The 26,023-nt window shown below is 26.6% G+C and overlaps 8 protein-coding genes across 8 annotated transcripts; 5 read left to right on the top strand and 3 right to left on the bottom strand.

Annotated features, from left to right (window-relative positions):
- Positions 1–1,518: 1,518 nt before the first annotated feature.
- Positions 1,519–3,283, top strand: OCT59_010164 (uncharacterized protein; the record flags this gene model as incomplete). The annotated part of the gene is made up of 3 exons (XM_025314740.2): positions 1,519–3,084; positions 3,171–3,188; positions 3,278–3,283. The coding sequence occupies 3 exons, from the start codon at positions 1,519–1,521 to the stop codon at positions 3,281–3,283; spliced, it is 1,590 nt and encodes a 529-aa protein (XP_025184417.2).
- A 263-nt stretch (positions 3,284–3,546) lies between these two features.
- Positions 3,547–4,322, top strand: OCT59_010163 (uncharacterized protein; the record flags this gene model as incomplete). The annotated part of the gene is made up of 5 exons (XM_066132854.1): positions 3,547–3,587; positions 3,808–3,850; positions 3,972–4,069; positions 4,162–4,228; positions 4,320–4,322. 5 exons carry the CDS (start codon positions 3,547–3,549, stop codon positions 4,320–4,322), a joined length of 252 nt encoding a protein of 83 aa, XP_066000460.1.
- Positions 4,323–4,549: 227 nt separating this feature from the next.
- OCT59_010162 (uncharacterized protein) lies at positions 4,550–5,972 on the top strand. Its single transcript, XM_025314741.2, has one exon. The coding sequence runs from the start codon at positions 4,567–4,569 to the stop codon at positions 5,872–5,874; it is 1,308 nt and encodes a 435-aa protein (XP_025184418.2). The 5' UTR covers positions 4,550–4,566; the 3' UTR covers positions 5,875–5,972.
- Positions 5,973–6,398: 426 nt separating this feature from the next.
- Positions 6,399–8,079, top strand: OCT59_010161 (uncharacterized protein; the record flags this gene model as incomplete). Its single annotated transcript, XM_066132853.1, has 1 exon — positions 6,399–8,079. One exon carries the CDS (start codon positions 6,399–6,401, stop codon positions 7,689–7,691), a length of 1,293 nt encoding a protein of 430 aa, XP_066000459.1. The 3' UTR covers positions 7,692–8,079.
- A 1,995-nt stretch (positions 8,080–10,074) lies between these two features.
- OCT59_010160 (uncharacterized protein) lies at positions 10,075–10,482 on the bottom strand (the record flags this gene model as incomplete). Its single annotated transcript, XM_066132852.1, has 3 exons — positions 10,075–10,251; positions 10,328–10,357; positions 10,429–10,482. The coding sequence occupies 3 exons, from the start codon at positions 10,480–10,482 to the stop codon at positions 10,075–10,077; spliced, it is 261 nt and encodes an 86-aa protein (XP_066000458.1).
- Positions 10,483–10,927: 445 nt separating this feature from the next.
- On the bottom strand, positions 10,928–12,726 carry OCT59_010159 (uncharacterized protein). The gene is made up of 2 exons (XM_025314743.2): positions 11,376–12,726; positions 10,928–11,031 (listed from the first exon to the last, which is right to left on the bottom strand). The coding sequence occupies exon 1, from the start codon at positions 12,600–12,602 to the stop codon at positions 11,505–11,507; it is 1,098 nt and encodes a 365-aa protein (XP_025184420.1). The 5' UTR covers positions 12,603–12,726; the 3' UTR covers positions 10,928–11,031; positions 11,376–11,504.
- Positions 12,727–16,493: 3,767 nt separating this feature from the next.
- Positions 16,494–16,773, top strand: OCT59_010158 (uncharacterized protein; the record flags this gene model as incomplete). Its single annotated transcript, XM_025314745.2, has 2 exons — positions 16,494–16,510; positions 16,581–16,773. The coding sequence occupies 2 exons, from the start codon at positions 16,494–16,496 to the stop codon at positions 16,771–16,773; spliced, it is 210 nt and encodes a 69-aa protein (XP_025184422.2).
- A 4,986-nt stretch (positions 16,774–21,759) lies between these two features.
- On the bottom strand, positions 21,760–22,398 carry OCT59_010157 (uncharacterized protein; the record flags this gene model as incomplete). Its single annotated transcript, XM_025330115.2, has 1 exon — positions 21,760–22,398. The coding sequence occupies one exon, from the start codon at positions 22,396–22,398 to the stop codon at positions 21,760–21,762; it is 639 nt and encodes a 212-aa protein (XP_025184423.1).
- Between the last annotated feature and the right edge of the window lie 3,625 nt (positions 22,399–26,023).

Genomic DNA, 26,023 nt, shown 5'->3' with positions numbered 1-26,023 from the left:
GTGATTTATATATAAAATCCGGTATATCGAAATTTTTTAAATTTTTTGATATATCGGAAGTCTCGATATACCGGATATTTTTACTGGAACGGATGGTTCCGTTATATCGAATTTCACTGTGTATAAGGGTAGTAATTGTAATAAAGGAAAATGGAATTTAATTTTTAATACATAAAAAAATAAATAATAATTTTCGAACTTGTTAAAGAATATTTATATTTTGATATGTTAAGCCAGTGATGTGCATTGGAAGATTGGAAGCTCCAAGCCTTCCAATGCCAATAAATTTTTTGGAAGCTTCCAATGCACATAGAAATATATATTCGTATATATAAAAACTAATGTATTGAAAATTATTGGAATCTTGGAATCTTCCAATTCTTCCAATTCCAAGCCTTCCAATTCCAATAAAAATTCATTATGCACATCACTGCGTATGAATTTACTTCAACAACGTAACACAATATGGTTCTTTTGCGGTCGAAATGTTCAGAACTGTAGTCGATTAATACAGTAATACATAACTAATAAAGATTGGGTCCGACTTCACCAGAAACATGGCTCGATTGGCTAATCTTTATTTAACATATCCATGTATTTTGTAGTTTGTATCTGTCACAGGCTTTCAAGAATAATTACGTGTATATTTTGTATATTAATTATTACTCGAAAAGTACAAGTTTGTCGCACAAACACACTGTTACGCGATCTTGAAAGTGTTACATCTTACATAATGATGATCATAAAAAGTGATGTTTGTGACAGGGAAAACAGGGGTTAGCGCAAATTTTACTAATTCAGTACAGTTAATCGTCTTTACCACAGTTCTAGACTTTTAACATGAAACTTTTGTTCTACCAAATTAATAAACAAATATAATTCCTAAATTTTTATTTTATTAAAATAATTATCCATTATCCTTCTCTGTATAATATACATAAATGTAACGCTCCTTCGCATAATAGTATCTAATAATAAGTATGATCTACGCGGAAAAATATTTCTTTTTTTATTTATTGCACGAAGTATGCAGGGGATTTATTGGGTTTTGTTCATATAAAAATTAAATTTTCTTTTTTTCGATATTTATTATTTTACATTTATGAAACAAAATAATTAATCATTCTTTATTATATTCTAGTATTAATTTGATATTTGGATTGAATGTAATGTCTATTTTAATACTGAAAGGACAAACAAAAAGAAACAATCGAAGTTAGAAATCTTAATACGAGCGAAAATAAAAAAAAAATAAAGAAATTGAAATTTGCGTTGTCAACGAACAGGTCTCCCTCCAACAATGATTCATGTATACGACTTTATAACGTGTATACTTGATGTTTAAAGAAAGCACCGAGCAAGATCTGTTTGTTCTACTCAGATAATTATGTGGCTATTCGTGTTTGTGCCTAGATTGTACGTATTTGTGTAACCTTATTTTTTTTTATTTTGTAATACAAATATCCTAATTACTTAATAGTTAATCGTCCATTTTTTCTTATTCTGTTGTATCAAAGAATGAGTTCAAGACTACCAAACGAATGTTACCAACAAATTTTTAGTAATGTACAAGATACTAAAACGCTATTCTCCATTATTCAAGTAAATCATACATGGTGTGAAAATGCTATTATCTTTTTATGGAAAAATCCGTTTCGTAAAGAAATTGATTATAATCATACAAAAATCATTCCCGTTTTACTTTCGTTCTTAAAAAAGGATAAAAATACTTTCTTTGATTATCCTAGTTTTATTACTCATTTAGATTTTGATAATCTTTTCAGGATCACTTCGAAGTTTTACGATAATAATGAAAATGAAGTTGAATACTTTATGGGTTTAATGGAACAAGATGATACATTACCTTCAATATTTTCTAAATTAGAATATGATAAGTGGCCAGGATTCGGACAAATTTGGGTTATTATTTTATTAATTTTAGTGAATATGGCAAGGAGAAGAGCAAACATTCAATGGTTTAAATTTGATATAAGATATAACGACATTAAAGGATTTCTCAGTAACAATGGAAAAGAAAATGATGATGTGGAATATTTTTACGTGGATGATGAGAGAATAGTTGGATCAAATGTTGAAATGAGATATAATATAGTTAATAAGATTGAAAATATCATCACAACCTTTTTAAACTTGGATGATTTTAATGAATCAAAAAATTTTTTTGAAAATTTAGAATATTTGGAACTTGATCGTTCAAGTTTCAAGGTTGCAATTTTGGAAGCATTTTCGATGTGTAAGAATTTAAAAACAGTTGAAATTGAACATCCTTTTTTTCAATTGATTTTAAGGCCGTTGGTATCTTTAATCAAAAATCAGAATAATTTGGAAAATATAATCATTTATGGAGTTCATAATGCGTATATGGCTGATTATCATGATGCTATATTTGAAATAATTTCATCATTAAATACCGCTGCTCATTCACTCAAGAGAATTGAAATATGTGGAATAAAAATGATGAATGATGAGACATTTAAATTTATTGGTAATTGTAAAAATCTAGAAGTTTTAAAATTAGAAGATTCATATGTTTCAATTAAGAATTTTGAATGGATTGCTTTAGCGGAATTCTCAAAATTACGCTCTTTGGAATTAGTTTATAATTGGAGCAACAAGGAATATGTCAGTCAATTTAATCCAATTCAAATGATTTTACAAAACAAGAGTATATCGCTAAATTTAAAAAGTCTTCATCTCCTAAATACTTACATTAAAAATCACAACTTATTAAAATCAATTAGTGAAAATTGTAGAAATTTGATTAATTTCACAACACAATTAACAGCAGATGATGATATAAAATATTTATTTAATATTCTTGGAAATAATCCAAATATTAAAGAGTTTCAATTATTAAATCCAGGATATCCAATGAATCTTAGTACTGGATTTATTATTGATTTAGTGAAGGCTTTTCCCAAGAAAACAGATTACATACGACTTGTACACATAGTTAATAATCTTGATGAATTTAGAAAGTTTTTAGAAAATTGTATGGTGGATTTAAAATTTTTATACGTTGTTGTTTCAACTAATAATGATATTAATGAATTTGGAGAATGTGTGAAAAGATGGTCGGAAGAAAGAAAAAAGAAAATAAAAAAATTGGATATATTTTCCATTCCTTCTGATAAAAAAATTCTTGTTAGATGGGAATAATTGATTTGGTGAGTCTATTATTTTCTTTTTTACATCATTTTCTGATTTATGAAATTTTGTATTAATTATTACTTCTTTAACATGTTACAACTTGTAGCAATGAAATTGAAATGGACTTTTTTTTTTGAAATAATAATTAGAGATTTTTTACTAGTTAAAGAAAGCATTGTTTGTATTCGTGATCCCGTTAATAATGTAGAAATCTATGAATTTCCGGTGTCCTAATAAAATAATTCTTGTTACAAGAATGCAAGAAAATTTCCAACAAAGCTAACGTTATCCCGTGAAATCATGATCACAAAGAAAATTGTGTTTTTTTCTTTTGCACTTTCTTTAGATTCCATAGCTAAGTTGTGCGTACATACCATGATATCGCAAAAAATTTCGGAGGACTCAAAATTTTACAGGTAAATTATTTTCTAAACTAATATATGAAGGAATATATTTCATATGTAATAGAGATTAGAGATAGAAGATAGGTGATGATAAAGACGAAAATGACACGATTTGTTCAGTTTTGTCAATTAAGTTATGGAGGTTATACCATCTAAACCAAAGGCAGTATTACAAAATTTCTTTGCATTCGCACTAATCATTCGCTGTATTATAAATTATCCAATTCTCCAGACCTGCTTGGCTGATTTACTTTAGATTTTGTCCTGTACCCGAGGTAAAAAGCCGCGTAATCATTTAGTAAATCAGAGGTAATTTCTCTATCTCAGTGTAAACACTGTCATGTTATTTAAGTCTTAGGACTTAGGGTTCACTCTTAGAGATCTTTCTTTATTTAGGTTTATTGGCAACTCGCTCTTTATAAACATCATTTGGCTTTATTTAATGCTTTCTTAATTAGTAGTTCTTCCTTGATAATCACCATTTTCTGTGCCAAGTAAATGTTATTCATCATTTTCTTTTTTTCTTTTTTTTTGAATATTCGGTCGTTTAACTATCTTTCACTTAACTATTCTTTAAATTAACCAGGACTATTTATTCAAGCAATTATTTTTATGCAACTTTCGCATGCTGTCGAATTTTCCTTCATCGCAGAGTAATAAAAAATAATTCACGTAGTATTTATGAATTTCTAAACGTATAACCATATTTCACTTAACAAGATCAATCTCTTTTTCTCTTGATAGTGAAGACAAAAAGAGCAATGGTTTTGCTGAAAAGATCGTGTGGAAATCTATTTTAATCTAATGTGGAGTTTCTTCTCGACAAATTAAACTCCTCGAAATAAAGTATTACGATAAATAGAAATTGATAATATACTTGTGGCGTAGCATATATTTACACGACCTCACGTGCAGCTGCATAATTATTTCCAAAAAGGTTAATAAATTTTGACGCCCCAAAAAAAAAACCACCTACTCAATTACTGAAATTATGGGTCAAATTTTCTCTTCAGAAGAGGAAACTTCATTACAAAGTGATTTAAGACAACTAATTAATGATGAAAGATTTTATGATATTACGTTAGAATGTTCAGATAAAGAAAGAATATTTGGATGTAAAGGTATTTTAGCAACACGTTCAGAAATTTTCAACGAACTCATTTTTACCGGATTAGAAAAAAAGATTCTTTCATTTAATAATATTAATTCAAATTCTATGAAAGTAATTTTGGAATATTTATATGTATCTGAAGTTAAAAAAGAAAATTTAACTGTTAATAATATTATTGAAGTATATCATGCGTCAATTCATTTTGGATTGATAGAATTTCAATCACATATAATTAATCAAGTTATGGAGTTTTTAAAGTCTGAAAATGAAGATACTGGTAAAAAGCTTTTATCAGAGTGTGTTAATAAATTCTCCCCAGAAGAAGTGGACAATGAAATGTCTCGAATTTTAGTCGATTGGGTAGCCATGAACAGATTGGAAAAGTGTGTAGATGATTCATTATCATGTGAAGGACTAAAGTATTTTTTAATAAAAACTTTCGACACTCAAAAACCTTTTGCAACGCCAGAAATTGAAATTTGGGAATATATTTTAGCGAGAGCTAAAAATGGAGCGTATAATCAACAGGGGGTTCAAAAATATTTAAATCCATTAGCTGATTATATTAACTTAAATCGAATGGATGCAGAAGAAATTAAACAACGTATTGAACCTTTTAATATTTATTCAGATAAAAAACTCAAAGAAGTTTATTTTTCCATGGCTGTTGATAAAGGATTAGGATTTATTCGTGGAGTACCTATTTTTAAGTGGAAAAATAGCGGCGGATTTGGTTTAAAAGTTTTTGATGGTGGATTTACTGTTGAAGCCCATGAGTTAATACAACCTAAATCAATATTAGGAGATTTAATCTTTAAAGGTAGAGGAGTTTATGAATGGAATATTTTAGTTGAAAAGTTGTGTAATACAATTTATATTGGCATATGCAATAATATTAATGTGAATTTTAAAAAAAATGATCAAGATTATCATGGATGGGTTCTTGGATCCGATGGTTACGTTTATCATGAGAAAAATTATAAATGGTATGATGCAAAATTTAAAGAAGGGGACAAGGTTACAGTTCGTCTGGATATGAAAAACAGAACTTGCGCATTTTCTGTAAATGATATTAGGAAACTTATAGTTTCTGAATGGAAAAACATCCCTTCTCAAGTTTGCCCTATTGCATCCTTAGGACATGGTAGTAAATTGCGTGTGAAACAAGAATTAATTAAATTTTGTTAACCTTAATGATAAACGTTCCTTTAATTTAATATATATTGTAATTACTTATAATCATAATTGATTAAATAAATATTTATTAATTATTTTATATCTGAAAATCCTTTTCATAATATTAACTAGCTTGCAATAGTACGACCGTCTTAATATAAGATATATCTGATGAACTACTATTTTTTAGAATTTCATGTTTCCCATTGTTGTTTTATATTTCAAAACTATTAGTAAAGTTAATTTCTTTATTATTACTTTCTTAGGTTGGAATTTAGTAGAAAGTGAAAATGATTCAAATGAAGGTTAAAAAAAATATTTGTCTTTACGTTATAGATTTCTGCCGGACTGCCGGCAGATTAAAGACGAAGCTATTAAAGATAACGTCCGGTACATTTTCCGAGCATTTGGACAAGCATTTTAAATCACGTGTAGAAGATTTTCCAAAACGATAGTGTTACAAGTGTTACAACCATAAAAAATTAACGCCCAAAAGAAAAAAAAAAATATCTTTTTTCCAGTTCTATACCAATATTATGGGTCAAACATTCTCATCTTCAGAAAAAGAAACATTATTAGAAAAAGATTTAAGACGATTAATGAACGATGAAAGATTTCATGACATTGCTTTAAAATGTTCAGATGGAAAAATCGTATTTGGGTACAAACCTATTTTAGCAACACGTTCCAAAATTTTCAACGAACTTATTTTCACCGAGTCAAAAGACAATATTCTTTCATTTAATAATGTTAATTCAAATGCTATGAAAGTTGTTTTAGAATATCTATATACATCTAAAATTAGAGAAGAAAATTTAAATGTTGATAATTTTATTGAAGTTTATTACGCAGCTGCTCATTTTAAATTGTCATTTCAGCCGGAAATGTATATTGCAATTTTATCATTTTTGAAAGATGGAAATGAAGATACCGGTAAAAAACTATTATCTGATCTTGTAAATAAATTCTCCTTAACAATAGATGATATGGATGATGATGTACTTAGATATTTAGTATGCTGGGTAGCCAAGGACAGATTGAAAAAAAACGAAATTGATTCATTATCAATAGAAGGGTTAAGGTATCTTTTAATGAAAACTATTGATACTAAAGAGTCTTTTGCAACACCAGAAATTGAAATATGGGAATATGCTTTAACGAAAGCAAAGACATATGGTCAACAGGAGGTTCAAAAATATTTAATTCCACTCGCTCGTTACATTAATTTAAATCGAATGGATCCAGAAGAAATTAAAACACATGTTGAACCATATAATATTTATTCGAATGAAGATATCAAAAATACATATTTTTCCATATCATCGGGTAAAGGATTAGGATTTATTCGAGGAGTACCTATTTTTAAATGGAAAAATGATAAACCAGATTTAATTGTTTCTGATTATGGATTTACCGTTGAAGCCAATAATACACAGTCTAAATCAATATTAGGAGATTTAGTCTTTAAAGGTAGAGGAGTTTACGAATGGAATATTTCAGTTAAAAAGTTGCGTAAAACAATCTATATTGGCGTATGCAATATTAATGTGGATTTAAATAAAAATGATCAAGATTATCATGGATGGGTTCTTGGATCCGATGGTTACGTTTATCATGAAAAAAAATATAAATGGTATGATGCAAAATTTAAAGAAGGGGATAAGGTTACTGTTCATCTGGATATGAAATACAGAACTTGTGCCTTTTCTATAAATGATAATAAGAAACCTTTAGTTTCTAAATGGAACATCCCTTCTCAAGTTTATCCTATTGTTTCCTTGGGACATGGTAGTAAATTGGGAATAGAGGTACAAGGGTTTTGTGATTGATACAATTCGTATATATTTATTATTTGGGAGAGGGTACAAATTTAATTTCGTGAGGGAAATATAATCGAAATGGCCCAGTATCGCTTTAAAATACATGATATATTACTTTTATTTAACAAGTTACTCAAAGAATCCATACTTTTTATTTTTATTATTTTTTTTATGTTGGTAAGAATTGTAAAGTTTTTTTTAGAAAACAAACCCTGCTAAGTGGTTTCGCTATTAGTAATTGGTGTGATTATAAATCCAATAAATTATCGATAGTTTTATCATTACATCATGTAATTTTAGCGACAAAATTTTCTCTCCATTATTTCTTCTATATTTCCCATTCTTTTTTTTTTATTATTATATTTAAACAGAAATAAAAGCTAGAATTTAAAAAATTAATACTATGTTCCCCGAAAAATACTTAAATTGGTAACGTCCCAAGTTTGCTTTAAAAAATGCGAATTACAGAGGTAGTTTTAAAAAATATACAAATTACAGGATTGATCATTGATGTCTCGGCATTCTGCCCGTCTCAATAAGGAATCGAATGGTGTTAAATTCATTAATCGATGCAATATTGACCGTATTATAATTAAAAATGTAAAAAATTTTCGGAGTATTTTACCTATCTTATAAATTTTCGGTCCTAACATCCTAACAAGATAGAGAAAAGATTAGAGTACTAAAAAGGATTCCGGACATAACTGCGTAACTAAATTAGATCATCCTCAGCCAGGTTTTAGAATTCTCATACTTTAATTAATTAGGGATAATGCTGAATTGATGTAGGGCAACTAATAAGGAAAATGAAATAAAGTTTTTCTCACGTAAAAACAGCGAGTAAAAAAAAACATGCTGTGGATAAAAATTAGAACAATGAATTCACGAGAAGCGACACGTTCTAATATTAATATTTTACAAATTCATTATCATTAGATATATATATAATTCACTGTTATCTTGTTGAATTCATCGGCACCTTTTTCGACCATGATGAGCGATGCAAACGCTTTCTTATGTTGTTGATACAAGAAGAATAAATAAATGACCCTTTCTCATACATTCCATTATCTTGACATATGCATCTTTTTAAGGATTAATGCTCTCTGGATACGTCTGGATGGGATGCTAGTATAGGAATGTTTTATGCACGCATAAAATATAAAGCTACTGCTTCCAGATATATATATAAAATATTTATTAGGAAAGAACTTTTGATACTAAAAAATATTTTGCAACACCAGAAATTGGAATGTGGGAATTGTGCCTACCTTAATGCAAGCTAAAAAAGAATATGTAAAAGAAACCGAAGGGATTCGAAAATATTTAACTCCATTCATTCATTATGTTAATTTAAATCGAATGGGTCAGAAGAAATTAAAAAATGAGGGATTAAAATTTATTCGCGAAGTACTTATAGTGTACTTATGTTTAAGAGGAAAGACGCTATTAATTTAAATGCTCTAATGGTGGATTTACCGTCGAAGTCATAGTTTACGAGTGAAACATTTTAATTGAGAAGTTATGTAAAAATGTACAATCAACCTCATAAATGCATTCCCTGTAAGTGTATTTCCTTTTTAAATGCATGCATTTGCGTTTTTGCCCAGCACAAGTTTATATGATTTCTTTTGAATGCGTGATTTTTATGGTTCCGAGGCATTTATAGAGAATTTTTGATATTGACGAGAATTAAATTCTAAGATGGTGGCTGTTTTTATCATGAGATAAAATGAAAAGTGACATGATGCAAAATTTTAAAGAGTTAAGATCAGTAATAGCGAGAAAATTTACTGAATTTGAAATTAGCAACATCACAAGGATTTCCTAAAAAATATGGTTCATTTGGATATGGATAAAGACGTGTATTTTCTATTAACAGGGAAGTCAATATTTTCTGAAACAAAAAAATATTCTTCTCAAAGTTTATCCTATTGTTCCCTTGGAAATTCATTTAGCTTACCAAGTCACGATGAGCAATTTTAACGGAATGTAAATAATTTAGTCCTTTTGCTATATATCTAAAGAAAGGTTTAACTTAACATCCCATTCAAACATTGCATATAGAATCATACATTATTCCTGGCGGGTTAAGAGTAGAGTTGACACCGCAACTAGGCCTTACTAATCGCAATCCGCAACCCGCAACCCGCAACTCTAAGTTTTATTATATAGCCATAATTTCGCAACTATTTAAAAATCAGTTGAGGTGTCAACCTTAATTAAAAGCCTTTATAATTAATATATACATTATTTTATATGTTGTTATAATCAAAGAAAAAAAATAATAATTTTTAAATTTTGTCTAATGAAAAGATTTATTTTATTTAAATAAGGTTATACAAAAAGATTTTATACTGAATTACTGATTATCTTAAGATTTTGAAATTTATTATCTGATTATGCAATTTACGATTATTTTAGGAACGCCGCCACGATCATCTACTTCCTCTTCCAAATATTCCCACATGCCAAAATTACTACATCTAGGATGAATAGTTGTATCTTTCATCAACATAAGATCACTCTCAAAACTTGTCGTGTCGTAGATAAACCGATAAAAAAACGTCTAAACAGTACACGTTATTAGTTCATATACGAAATGTGTCACATATATTTTCTAAGTCCAAACTCAAGTACTCAGCTGATTTACGCCTAAACAGCCACGTTGATAACTATCTCCAAGATTTTCTTTTATAAAGTCCAAATAACACTCAAACAGTTCCGCCTAAATGGACATCTCAACCTTCGTTTTCGTTAACAGACGATTATCTCGTTTTCTTGCTTTTAAACAGTTCATAATTCATCGTCTAAACAGTCACGTTGATAATTATCTCCAAAATTTTCTTTTAAACCTGACAGTTCCATTGTTAATTTTATGCAGATGATACAGAATGTGACGATATTTTTTTCGTACTCAATCGATTTGACGTCTAAACAACTATGTTGCTAGTTCCTAAATATTTTCTTTTTTAAAATTCTTTTTTTTTTTGAAGCTCGTTTAATGATATGAAACTGTATTTTAAGGATTCTTCTCGCTGAAATCAGATAATAAAAAGGCAATTAGTATTAATTAATATATGATGACCTTAATTGATGAAATTAAAACGACTATTTTAGTTAACTTTACCTTCATCACAAAGTAATATATTCCTTGTAACAATTTGAAGTTGAGATTATGATCATAAATTTTATATTAAATTAGATATATAAATCACTATTATTATTATGATGAATTTTTTTTTGATATTATTTCTATAAAAATTTTATTGTTGGATAATAATGTAATTTGAATACAATCAAATATAAAAAATGTGTATATATATATTCTAAGATGTTTTAATTAAGCCTTTGAAAAAAATATAGAAATCACTAATAAGGAGAAGTAATATTATAAATAATATGTTTTTTGAAAAAAATCTAAATCTTTTTTTTTTTTTTTTTTTTTTTTTTTTTTTTTTTTTTTTTTTTTTTCTTTTTTTTTTTTTTTTTTTTAAAAAAAAAAAAAAAGTGAGGAAGAAGGAATTCTTAATAAAATAAAAATATCTATAGTAACTTCTGCAATATATTAGATAAAAGTAACGGGTACCTAAAAATTGAGAAGCTAATTGATATTATTATGATAACGTAATAAAAAAAGCAACAAACTAGAAATAAGTAAATGGATCAAAGGCTAAATTAGTAAAAAAAAGCTTAATTATAAATACTAATCTTGGGGATATAACATAATGATAATCGAGAAAGCCATAAATTGAATGTTGCATAAAGTTTATCATAAATTTTTTTTTTGAAATATTTTTTTTTTATATATATAAATATAAATTATTTCTCGATTTTAACCACTTGTTCCTTGTTAGTATTTTTTTTCCTCTTTCTAATTGTATTATTTGTTTTTGTTCTCAGGAAATTATTGTCGTTCATATTAACAAACACTGAGCCGGCTGGTTTGTGTTTAATATAAGTTTTGTCTTTATGAAAATTAATCTGCAGTTTTTTTAATTCCGAGGCAAGTTCTTTATAATTTTCACGATCTTTTTGACTAGCTTTAATCCACATTTCGCTAGCGACCTGCGTAAAAAATACTCCATCTTTTACAAAATCTAAAAGTTTTTGTTGTACTATTTCAAGATAAACGACATGTCTAAAACAAAAAAAACAATTCATCGCTCTTCTAGGTAAACCTTCTTTATTTAATTCTGTGACCATTATTTCTTTCGCTGAACGTTTTGGTGGAAAAATATTTGTATAATCAAGTTTTTTAATAAATTCAGTTATTTCGTTTGATTCATTATTAGATAAATTTTCCACTAAAAAAGCTATAGACATTCTTTGAAAAGAAGTACTTGATTGTTGTGGAGTTTGTTCAATAATTGATTTATCAACAGTTTGTTCAGATTGAAGTTGTTTTTTGTTTATAATTTTTTTTTTCTTTTTAATAATATTATTATTTGGTTTTGTTTTTTGTAAGCTAATGTTATTGATATTAAATACTGGACTAGTTGAAGGTTTTTTTCTATTATTAAAAGATTTATCCTTATGACAATTAATTTGTAACCTTTTTAATTCCAAAGAAAGTTCTTTATACTTATCACGATCTTCTTGACTTGCTTCATTCCACATAACGCTAGCGACCTGTGCGAAAAACATACCGCCTTTTATAAAATCCAAAAGTTCTTGTTGTAATACTTCAAGGTAAACGACATGTCTAAAGCAAAAAAAACCGGTCATAGTTCTTTTGTTGGATAATCCTTCTTTATCTGTATCTGTAACCATTATTTCACTCGCCGAATATTTAGGTGGAAAAATGTTCGAATGGTCTAGTTTTTTAATAAATTCGGTTACTTCATTTACCATGTCAATTTTTTTGACATGTTCAATTTTTTCTTCATTATTATTCCTTATAAAAAGAGCCATAACCATTTATATTTTTTAAAAAAAAAGTTTTTATTTTTTTTTTTTATAAAAAAAACCAAATTTTTTAAAAAAATGACTTTTTTTAAGATAAAAAAAAAAAAGTAATAAAAATTTTTGACGAAAAGTTTATGAAAAAAAAATATGGGGTTACACTCTCTTATTTATATACAAATAGTTGATCAAATTTCTCAAATACCAATCATTTAATCCAATTTTAGCACGTTTATTACACCTAGATGTTGTGCAATGTATTGATCACATGTTCTATGTAGGTTACCCCGAAAATTAAAAAAAATAAAACCTAAAAAAATTTAATTAAAACGCGTTATAAAAAAGGGATAATTAAAAGGAAAAAAAAATTGAAAAAAAAAGTATTATTATTATTATTATTATTATTTAATTTAGTTTGAATGATTTAAAATAATTTAGGTATTTTTTTTTTTTTTTTTGAAAAAAAAAAATAAAAAAAAATATATATATTTTTCTATTATGAAATTTCACTATAAAAAATGCATGGGATGATTGAAAATAATTTTTGGGTATAGTAAATGCTTAAAATAGGTATCTTTAAAAAATTATGTAATAAATGTAATTGGTTTTTTAAATTTGGGAAGGATTGTCTTTATAATTTAAGTGATTATTGTTTCTTTTTACTTAATATTTAATATGTGAGTCCCTTTTTGCCTGATCAACATTATTTACATCATTTATGCTTTTACCCCATAAAAGGTAATTATTTCATGCCCAATGTACAGCCTTATTATTTACCTTTTTGTTTCAATCACAAAAAATATTACCGGTCATGTAGATATTTTTTTTTTTTCATGCATGCATATTATATAGCAATATTTGAACATATCACGAGACAGTCAGCATATAAAGTGAAATTTCTTTTGTTTTATAACTTAATTAGTAATCCGGGCTTTTTTTTTTTTTCTCCCACCATTTCTTCTAATTAAGGTATTATTTTGTATAAATTTATTAATATCAAAAATAATTAAATTTTTTCACTTTTACTAATAAAGTTTACTTTTTTTATTACTATAATACGATAATATATATATACAGTATACAGTATATATTTGTGTCTATATAAATGAATAATATTTAAAAAAGTCAATAATATACTTAAAATGGATTCAATTTATTTATAATATTTAAATTTCGGTTTAAGATTTCTTTTCCATATAAAGTAAAAGTTAACTGTTTATAGTATTATAAAACTTTTATTCAAAAAGGAAGGGGAAATGATTATATATGATACCTGATATGATTGATTATTGCAACAATGAAATGTAATTAATAATCATTTTCTTAATTGTATAATACTAAACGGATAGATTTATTAACATGATCATCGCATAATTCTGTAATTGGAAAAGGTTTGATTGTTAAGTTAAACGGGCGAAACGGGCGAAACGGGCGAATTACTATTTTTTGGAGGATATAAATGGAAACATTTGTTGAATCTGTTGACTCATAATGGTTTTTAAAAGTTGCCATTTTTAATGCGTTGAAACAAATTTATTAATTAACGGTTCCCTTATTTAAAGTAAATTTGTGGACGTCGCAGAGAGACACATAATTAAATTATTTTGTTATAAGAGAGAGTTAAAGGAATGACAAATAAGAGATTGTTGATATTCATTTGGATTCATTCTATTGACTCTTTATATCTTTATATGTAAATTAAAATGTAATAAAAGATATTAATTTTATTATTAAAAAATATTATAAAAAAAAAAAAAATTTTAATTATTATATAATATAAATTAATTATTTTATAATATGTAAAAAAAAGAAAGAATCATCATGATTTTTTTTTAGAAATAATAAAATAATAATAATAATATAATTTTTTTATTTTTTTTTTATAAAAGAACCTTGAGAAAAAAAAAAGAAAACAATACAACCGATTTTTTTAAATATTGTTTATTTGTAAAAGATCAAACAAAATCTAACGTACGTGAAATTTTTTTTTTTTGCATTGTAATATTTCCAAAAAGGATTGAGGCGAAGATTAAAAAATTTATATGGTATTTTGGCTGATTTTTACATAGGGTTGTATCAACCAGTTTATTCCTTTTTAGTTATACCAAATTAACCAAAAAAGAAATCATAAATAATTAAGTGTTACGTGAATACAAGTTATCTCGTTAAAAAGAATGATGACCAAAAAGGAAATTCATATGATTTGCGAAAATTGGAATTTTCTGATAATTCTATCGAATAATCTTATCTAATTTTTTTTTTTTTTTTTTCATTCGGTTATTATCGTATGAAGAATGATTTACAGTATATTTCTAAAATAATAATTATATAAAAAAAATCTTGGCAAAATTGATTTTTAAAACTTTAAAAAAAAAAAAGTGTTTGATATAAATACGTGTTTTTTTTTTCAATGAATTTATCAGAAATTTATTTATAATCTTTATAATCCAAACTAAAACATTCATAATCTGGTATTTTCTTTTTTTTTAAAAAAAAAATTTGGTCATTCATTTGTTTTATGGGCGTAAACATTATAAATGATAATAAATTAATTAAAAAAGTTAATATTAATAATTATTTAAATTTTATTTTTTATTTTTTAGTCTGTTTCAATATCTGCAGGTAACACGTCTAGGATAGAATTAATTATACAACTCGGTTTAGTTCTAAAAATGTTTGATGTACCAATCAAAATACAAAATCTATCAATAAAAATTCTTTGTTATTTTGCAGGTAAATTATATTATAATATTAATTAACGAATCTCAGTAATTTCTCTATGTGCCTATATTGATTTATCGATTGTTTCACAGAATTCTACTTATTTAAATAGAATAATAGATGATAGCAACCATTTGTCTAAATATAATTTTAAATTCAAAAAAAACACATCAACACACGTATGCATTAAAAAACACTATCGCTATATGAATATACACAAAAATAATTCAACTAATAATAATAAAAAAAAATATATTAAATACTAAACGATTTATTTAATCATTGTATAGGATCTTTTACGTTTAACGTGGTAATTGAAAGTATCGTTACCGACGTTACGCGGTTCATATAACTAAGATGAATGGGTAGAATTTGATTCGACAAAAAAGTTGGTTTGAATAGGAGGTTGGAACGTTTGTTGAATCGATATCGATTATCGAGTCATATTGATCTGAAATGTAGACATTTTGATGCACAGAAATAGCATTATAATTCCTTGTACAGCAGAATAACTTGAAAATGGAACGTTGAAAGAATTTGTTAGAACATGTGATCGATATATACCCATTCACATATTATCACAATAAGTGAAAACTTATTGCGCGACGACATCATCTACGACATCATCTGCGCAAAAATCACATGATTAACGTGAATGCTGTAAGGAATAAAACCGGCTGGATTCATGTTATTTAAACATAAACTGCCATATATTGTAAGAATTTTTCTTTTTTTATGTGTTTTAAATTTATATCAGATATTTAAATTGGTCAAATGCAAAATGATCAAATTTTTATTCCGTTGTTGGATTTATAAAAAATAGATCGATTTTTCTTTAAAGATCAAGATATTAAAAATGATTCAATTACGTTATATTATAGAAAATTTCGTTGATGATAACAAAATCATTAATGTCAATAATATATCGAGTATGAATATCAGCTTACTGTATGGAATTTTAATAGGGTCACCATACTAATCACCATACTTACCACTTCCCGAATGTCGTTTTCCCGATTATACCATTTCCCGAAGTCAATTTTCTAAATCATTTTCCCGATATACTTTTTTTACAATATTTATATTTTATATAATAACAAGGATTAAAGTAATTATTGAGTCAAGAATGTCAAGTTATTGTACAGTATATACTGTATGCTAGTATGCACTACAAGAAATCATCAGATGATCTTTTTTCTCACGTACGTATATATTGCCTTATTATTTTTATTATATATTTCGTTAATTAATTGTCAAATAATCTCATGGCAGTCAATCATTTTTATGCACCGTATGGACAAGTCAAAATGAAATGGGTTATAAAGAAACCTATACATCATTTATTAATCCAGTAAAATTTCCATATATTAAAATTGAAAGTTTCGGGGAAATGATCAGTTCAGGAAATCGGAAATCGGAAAATTGTTTTCGGGAAATGATATGTTTGAGAAATGGTATTCGGTAAATCATGTTGTAACGTGTTCCAATAGGAATATTAATATTATTAATTCTTTAGTATACGATAATTTGGGGTAGATGTAGTATTAGTATTGACTTTATCATATTTAGGGGTACAAACATTTGTTAGTGACGTGTCATATTGTGTTATGTCGTTGATGTCAACTTTGACATATCAAAATATCCTTTATTGTGCTTACTACTCTTTTAATTAACAGTATATTTATCTCCTTTGGTTTACTTTTTTAATTTATTTGAACATTATTATTCGTATTATTATTATTTGTTTATAATTAGTAAGAGATATTAGCTGACATTTCTGTTTTCTTATTGTTATGGACTTATGGTAGTACGTAAAAAAATTAAACCTTGAAAACACACCGCATATGTATCATCTATAATTATAACGAAAAAGTTTTAAAAGTCTAAGTCATTTCACATCAAGAGTTGGTCAGAAGCTTTAAACAATATATTATAAATTTTTTTAATCAATTTGATGCCAAGTAAGTCATTTACGAAGTCACATGAGTCAAATGGCAATGTGATGCCACTGACGTTGACGCTAAAAAAGTTGACATAACCAATGTCTGAAACCCTAAATATATCCTAAAAAAAAGATGGGTTCAAGGGATAAAAAAAATCTCTCACGTGACTGACATTCATGAAAAATTTATTTCGATTCCATTATATTTACTCATTTGCAAATATTTTATAATTATAGAAAATCTCAAAAATAAATAATACAACTTTGAATAATGAAATACCAATTATCTCAAATATCAATATTCTTTTAACTGATCCATACATGTGAGTCGTAAACTGTATTCCATGTAATTTTGTAGAAAATTTAAGCATTGTTGTAAATAATAGTTATTGCAAGATCATGGCATTATTGTAGTATTAATAACTAAACTGTAAAACTTATTAAAGGATTAATTTATAGTCATATTTAACAATTATTTAGCCATTAACAAAAAAATATCAGTCCGTCAAAATCAGCATGATCATAATAGACTGACCAATAATAATAGATAATTAATTTTAGTAAAATAGGTTAAATAAGAATAATTTTAAAGTAAATTTAGATAGTCTGCTTGGTCATATTTCGTTACTTAATAGAGTTATAATAAGCGCTCCTAGTAAAATCACTTAAACATTACTTTCCCTTGTCGAATCTATTAAATTCGCTCCGATTGTAAGGGTCTTTATTAGTTATTATCTACTCTATATTCTAAAATCCTATACAAATTTACCTTGTAAAATAGACTAATAACAAATTCACATGCGACTAAAATTTCAAATTTCAGAAACAAGTCATCCAAAGATTCAAAGTGCTATTAAAAGGGTGGGCATCAAATGGTATTGGAAGTATATTCCGAGGGCGTTACACTCTAGAACGTATACTATCGTTCTACCGTTGGGAGTACTTGTATAGCTACGTTTCCCAGGTAAGTCTTTTCTTCACAATTGTTGTATTTGAATGTATATGTTATAAACTACTTGTGTATTTACATATATCGTTGATGGTCCTCAAGCTTACTGGAACAAAGATCTTAACCTATGGGGTAGTCTTTGTGACTGGGATATATATATTCTTTATCAAAAAAATTTCAGAGGCGGATGTTTTCCAGCAAATTGAATGAAAATCCTCACAAGCTTACTACCGAAATGTTCATTTTTATTTGTCTGTTGTTTAAATCAGTATTATCAATTGTCAATATTCCTGCGGCCGGGTGTCAACAGAAGGCAAGCCGGGTGTTTGCTGGAAATGGCTATGTGATAATTGATGTACCTAAAAGGCTAAAACCTACTCCTGCGGCCGAAGTGGGGAAGTGCTGGATGTACGATGGTTTTAACAATTGATAATGTAACAAGAGTCAGACTCGCGTTGAAAGCGCAGCATCATTTGTCAATCTGGGTGTCGCAGATGTGATAATTGATGTATCTAAAAGGCTAAAACCTGCTCCTGCGGCCAGGTGTTGCAGAAATAATGTAACGAGATTATTTGATATTTATATCGTATTTGTAAAAAATCAGTTTCACGTTTAAGACGTGAGATGAAGACTGAGTAAGTAATATATTAGGAATCATTCTAATCGCTTTATAATAATCAAGACATCATAAATTGATGGATGAAGAAAGGAGAAAATACCAGCGAAGATAACTATATTTAACATATAACTTATAACGAAGACGTCACCAATCATATAATACTTTGTTGTCATCCCGTCTCAGAAAACATTCTACACCATTATCACTATCGCCACAGCCGGAATTCAAAGATTTCTTATCTAGTAAAAACCATGAATATTTAATCGATGCAAATGAAAAATAATAAGCATATTTAAAATGTGTTTCTTGTTATTTTTATCGTTATAATACCAAACATTAATTCTACTACAAATAAATCTTTGTTTCTTTTTTAACAGCAAACGTATTATAATTTAATTAATAAGTAAAGTCAAAATATACTACAATAATCAATCAAAAGAAAACTCGAAACCTACATCTACCAAAAAACTCAAAAATTAAGTTAGAGACGCAAGCCCGAACTGTTCGACGCCACAGAAAATCCAAGTGCTTAGTCCAAAGACCACCCGTAATTTTGTCGCTCGGAGCCATGGACACCAACGGAAGATGCTGTGGCCGAGAAGAAGAAAAATCAAAGACCGATTGGTCTCGGGAAGAAGCCAAGATTGCCGGTCGATGTTATTATCATCACACCAAGTAGAAAATTGAGCGCAGCGAGGAAGCTAAATCAGAACGAATAGTGCAAATCTTTGGCAATAAATCCACGGACTAAATCAAAAGCAAATAAACAAAAATATATTATTAAGAAATTAATGTTTAATTTTAGTCAGAGGTAAATGACCAAATTCTATTCTGTTAGAAAAATTTGAAATATTATGACTTTTTAGATTTTAGTAAAAATCAAAGTATTGCAATTCCATTTTTATTTGTGAATCAGATCTTAAGAGCTTTTCTATTGTTTTTTTGTTAACTTTAACAATAAATATAATTTAGCATTACTTCAGGAACTTAAAAATTGGTATTTCAACATATATTTAGCTTAAAACGAACTATTATATTTTAAATAAAATAAAACAAACCGAAATACATTTTTCATTTGAAATTTTTGACTTTACTATGATATTTACAACTTTTTTTTTTGCTTTTTTGCGTTGTTTTAAAAAATCAATATATAATTCACTTTCATAGATCCGCAGTATTCTGCTTAATCAACAATCCAATTATTAATATCAGAACAGGAAGATCTATTATTACTCTTAACCCTATCTCGTCGATTTCTCCGCATCATTCGCATTAAAATAATTGAGAAAATCGGAGAAAAAACCTGTTAATGCATAATAAATTTTAGTTTACTATCTTAGTGAAAAATTCATTTACCAATTTTTGTAAAATCATCAAATATTTTTTTACTTTCCAACTATCGGACGAAACACAATTGATTTATCGGAATTATCGTGAATTTTAACTAAATTTTTCAGTCACATTCATTAACATTAATACATTAATGATTCTTATTTTAATTAAAAGTAGCCATCCGCTGTTTCACGACCGTAGTATTATAAGCGGTAAAGGGTAATTAAAAGTTAATATTAGTAATGTTTATCCTAAATTTTTAATCTGATTAACATATTTCGAAATTTGACAAGCAAGATAGGTTGTACAGTTCTAAATATTTAATATACCAAAACCAAATACGGAATATATATTAATAAAATTTTTCAAAATTTTTCATATTATAACTAAGGTTAGGCCCCACACTCGTTGTACGGAATTGAAAGTCCCGTAAAGTTTACCAAAGTTTGTAGTACGGATTTCAACTAACAATGATTTACTTTGTTGTACGGATTTACAATAAAAATTGCTTTCGCATACAAATTTACAATGAATTTTTGCCTTCGCGTACAGATTTACTCCGGGATCAGGGGGTTCGACGTCGATGTACTTTTTTATCATATTATATGATCTTTTTTTTTTCTTTGCCAATAAATTTAATCATAAGTATGAATTTCAGGCAAAAGAAATAATTCCAATTCATCCATGGAAGTGAGGCATGGATGAATCAAAAAAAAAATAGTCAAGAAAATCCAATGATTCAGAATAACATATACTAAAAAATATTTTGTAAAGTTTCTCGTACAAAAAGTTACTCGGTGTACGGACCTGAAATTTAATGTTACAGATTTGTAAAGTTACAGTAGTACCATTATCCGTGGAAGTCTCATTAATAAAACTGCGGCGTATTCAGGGTACTGATTATAATTTCGCTATATCTAGTATTGATTGCATGATTGTTATTTATTGTTTGTTTCACATTATTTTTTGTGTGATATCAAATATTAAATATTTATAGCAAATTTATTTTTAGAGTGATATCAAATATTTATCGCCGTTTTCAAAATGATATGGCAATTTATGGTAATTGTATATTCGAATATATATCAATACAGTTAAACCCCGTGTTTGGGTCCCATTATGAAAATCATTGAAAAATATCGTTATTTCAAATTATATATGTTCTCTCATATAGTGGGAAAGTAAAATTTTATCGTTATAGTCGATTTTATAATATATATATCGGTATATCGAGTATCGGTATATTGAGGTCTGACTAGTTTTCATCGGTTATCGGTTTCTTTTTTTTATTCAAATATAACTGCATACACCATTTTGAAAACGGCGATAATTAAAACATATGTATAATATTGTTTATAGTAAAATCTCTTGACTTTATTAATAATTTAATTCAAAAAAAAAAACATGCTAAGAATGATATAATAGATATAAAATACTATGGTTATTTATATATTTTAAATAATTTTAAGCAAATAAATATAACTAAACATAAATCCAGTTCTTGTTTAGTAGGTGGTACAAAATAATGACGATCCTAATCCTCGTTATTCTTTGCAAGGAAACGAAAATATCAATCAGAATTATTCTGATTCTCAATTTGTTTATGAACTTAATCAAGTAAGTGGTAGCTTAGGTATAATGCTAAATCTTGTTTGAGAATTTCTTTTTGATATAAAGTAAAGGCTAATTTTTCTTGGCTTATGTTCTGTCCAGTTTCAGTTCCATAAAAATTTTTATTCAAAAAGGAAGGAGAAACAATTTTACATGATACCTGATAAAATTGATTGTTGCAACGTTGTTTATAAAAAAATACATTTAAATAATCATTTTCTTTCAATTGCATAATACTAAACGGTTGGTTTAATAATTGTATAACATGTTCATCAGAAATTTTTTCACATTCAATATGGTAATTGAAAGTATCGTTAAGTGGTTGATAAAAAAATTTACTAAGGTGAACGGGTGGATTTTGATTCGGAGAATGTGTAAGAGAGTTGGTTTGAATAGAAGTTTGGAACGACATCGGATCATATTGGTTTGAAAAGTTAACATTTTGATGCGTAGAAGCAATATTATAATTGGTGTTCCCTTGACCAGAATAAGTCGAAGGTGTTGTTTGAACAGGTGATTGATATATGTATGGGGACGTCTGTTGAGCAGAAATCACATTATTAACATGAGTGTTATTTTGTCGTAAAGGATTTGAAGGAGTGGAAACGAGGGATTGTTGAAAGTAGGTTGGATTCATGTCGTGTTATAAAATAATTTTTTTTAAAAAAATAAATGTATAAGAAATAAGAAATTAATATCAAAAGTAATTATTGATTTTATTATGAATTTTGAATCTTCGTAAAAAAAAAAAACCTTGAAAAAATGGGTTATTTATAACAGATCTATTTCGAAATGATTTTTCATCTGGACGCGGGAATGGTGTGATCTTCAAGATTTCACGCTTATTAATATATTTATCGCAAAAACCTAATAATTCAAATTAGACGCAATCTACAACGGCCAAAGGAGATTGGCTAAGATTTTATTTTTTGTACCATGAAATCTAGTTTTTCCACTTTCTTTGTGTTGTTATGTTTGTCGTTTTTTCACTTTATTTGAGCGCTAAATAAACATTACTGTATGCGTATTGTAGATTACGTTATATTTATGTTACAATTGCATAATTGTTTGAAAAAAAGAAGTTGATATTGTTCTTTTCCCATGCTTACAGTGCCTTACAATGCCTTACAAGGCTTTACAATGCTTTACAATTTCTTTCCCATGCTTTACAGTGCCTTACAATGCCTTACAATGCTCGGTACATAAATAAATTATATGGTTAAACACGTATTATGAGTGTAAATATAGCCTGAAATTGTTGATATCTCTTGATATCTTATTAATTTTGAAACGTGGCACTTTTATTTATGTTTTTGATAAATTTTTTTATGGCCCGAATTACAAAGGAAGGGTATACCAGTTGATAACGAAATACCAATGAAATACGCAACACGAACTTTAAATGTATTTTTCTAAAAAAAAAATAAAAATGGACAAAAAAAATCATATCATTTCTTAATCGAAGAAATTGAGGGAGTATTATTAGTCACAAATGTTATGAATGATACATCTAAAATATAAAATTAAAGTAATGATTATTTTAAAAGATTTTAATATATTGAAACGAGAAAATTTATTAAATTTGGGAAATTCTTTTTTTAAATAAAATATTTGAAGAAATACATATAATAATGAATAAAATAACAAAAAAAAAAATTGGAAAAACAAAAAAATTATAATAATAATAATCCTATTGATATTAGAAAAATAGAAAAAAATATACCGGTTGATTAATTTATTTTGTAAATAAATGAAATATACTAGTAAGTTGCATATTCTAGTCGTTTTTAAATAAATTACCTCACCTGTATAAATATAAATATATAAGCGTGCAAAAAGGGAAGATTATTTCATAAAAAAAAAAATCAAAATGAAGATCATTTAATAATTAAATCAAATAAAACTTACTTTAGAATTACTTTAAAACCTTTGGAGAAATGTTTGGTTTTTTCAAGACTATAATACCTTTTTCATCTTTTTTAGCCCATTCATAAATTTTACTTTTTTACTTTTTTAAAATTCTGTTAAAAAAACTTATATTTTTTCTTTATGCATGTACACAAAGAAAATTAGCTCATTGAAAGGAATATTTATTATCCATGATATCCATATTATTATATTTCATGTAATATCAAAAATTACTCTGCATGATTATAAATAATTTTTTGAATTTTTTCACGGTAAATTTAAACAATAAACGTAAAGTAAGTAAGTGGGAGTTCTTATTTTTTGAAAGAGGATTTATATAATTTTTATATATAGAATTGAAACACATTAGGATTTTATTAAAAAAACTTGAATAATTTAAATAAATAAAGTAAAAAAAGAATTTTTTAAATAAATTTACTAAATTTGGTCAATTATTAATTATGTTATTCTAAATTTAATGGATTATGACCAAAATTGACGGTAAAAAAAGAAAAAAAAAAACAACTTGAATACTTTGACAATGAAGTGAATGAACCCAAATTAATAAATATCATAATACAGTAAGTTACAAAAAGTGACCGACACCTGAAAATTAATAAAATTAATTATTCTCATTAATAATTTTATTTTTATTTAAAATTAAAAGTGTAAAAACTTATTTTGAACCATTTTCTTGCTATTATATATAAATACTTAATTTTCAAAGTAGAAAAAAATTTCAACATTTTAAAAATTGAGTCGTAGTTGTTAATCGGCAAAATTGATGATCTGCGTATAAAATTATGTGGATTCCTCAACAACTACTGATCGAATCTTTCTAATATTTTGAAGATAGGCAAATTTTAAGTCAAAGAATCGATTTTTAGCATTTACTTTACTCTAGCTATTCTGTTTAAAAAGTTGAAATTTTTTTCACTTTGAAAATTGAATATTTATTATACACAATTTTATTATTACTTACGTGAAAAAACGTTCATAAAATGGATTTTACATTTCTAATTTTAATATAAATATAAAGATATTAATGAAAACAGTTGAATTTATTTATTTTTAAGTGGTTGGTCACTTTTTGTAACCCACTGTACTGTAACTCTGTTTTGTTGCTTTATTAAGATAAAATAATTAATTTTACCCAACCAAAAATTTTCCTGTTATGAATCAAAATTATACAAGTGATCCAAGTAAAGGAAAAAAAGTTTTTTTAACCTTTCTTAGTATAGAGAATCCGGAGTGAGTTATCTATGATTAAGAACTTAGAAGATTAGAGTCGAAAGTGTGTTTGAGTTAAAGGTTAAGATAAATTCGGTCAAACATTTTACCCTTTTAGGGGATCGATCCTAGATCTCTTATCAACGTCAATGAATTATTTGAGGTGAAATTTTCTTGTGTTTATATTTTATATAATATATATATATATATATATAATTTTTTTTTCCTGTATTGAATTGTATTATTCCTTTTTTTTTCCTAATAAGAATAAAAAAAAAACATAAAAATTCTGAAAATTATAATGTGTTTCATAAATTTCAGAGGTTGCTTACTAACATTACTTTATTGATAACGTGGGAAATGAACTCTTAGAATGTTTTACGAAAAAAACTAAAAAAAAACCGGAAATAAATAACAAATATAATAATTTTAAACCTTTGATTATTTGATATCGTGCGATTGACGAAAAAAAATAATAAAATATTGTTGGTGGGGTTTTTTTTATCAATTATGCATTATTCATTGTATTTCATTGGTTTTCATTTAGACATGTTATTATTCATTGTTCAACCGTTATTTTTTTCATTATTTATTTATTTATTCATTTTGCATTTAAAACTTTATAAAAGGAAATCATATTACTCTCACTTATTGATACGCACATTGTCTTCTCACGTACGAAATTTTTTTTTTAATAACCCATTTTTTTTTTGTGTTCTAATAAATAGACCCCTTACACACTGTAAATTCTGAACTTGACTTTTAGATCTTCACACTTTAAGATCACGCTTTAGAATTTAGATCACAGATCACACTTCGATCACATTGAACGATGCTGCTTTATTTGCTTGTTGTGCATATTTTTGTCAAATACTTTTAAACTTTAAAATGCCCTTTTGATAAATAAATTTTAATATTACAGTCTAACCTCGATATACCGATAGTTTATATACCGATAATTGACATATACCGATGAATTTCCTTTGTCCCGTTTCGCAACTAATAAAAAAACTCATTATACCGATATTATATAATTTCACGATATAACATACCGTATTCATCCGAAAATAAGCAACAACTTTTGCACGTAATGCAGGCCAAGATTTAGTAATGCAGGCCAAAAA

Source organism: Rhizophagus irregularis, chromosome 18 (genome assembly GCF_026210795.1).
Source record: "Rhizophagus irregularis chromosome 18, complete sequence".
Lineage (NCBI taxonomy): Eukaryota > Fungi > Glomeromycota > Glomeromycetes > Glomerales > Glomeraceae > Rhizophagus > Rhizophagus irregularis.
The sequence above is the reverse complement of the archived record's forward strand: the minus strand, read 5'-3'. Positions and strand labels throughout refer to the sequence as shown.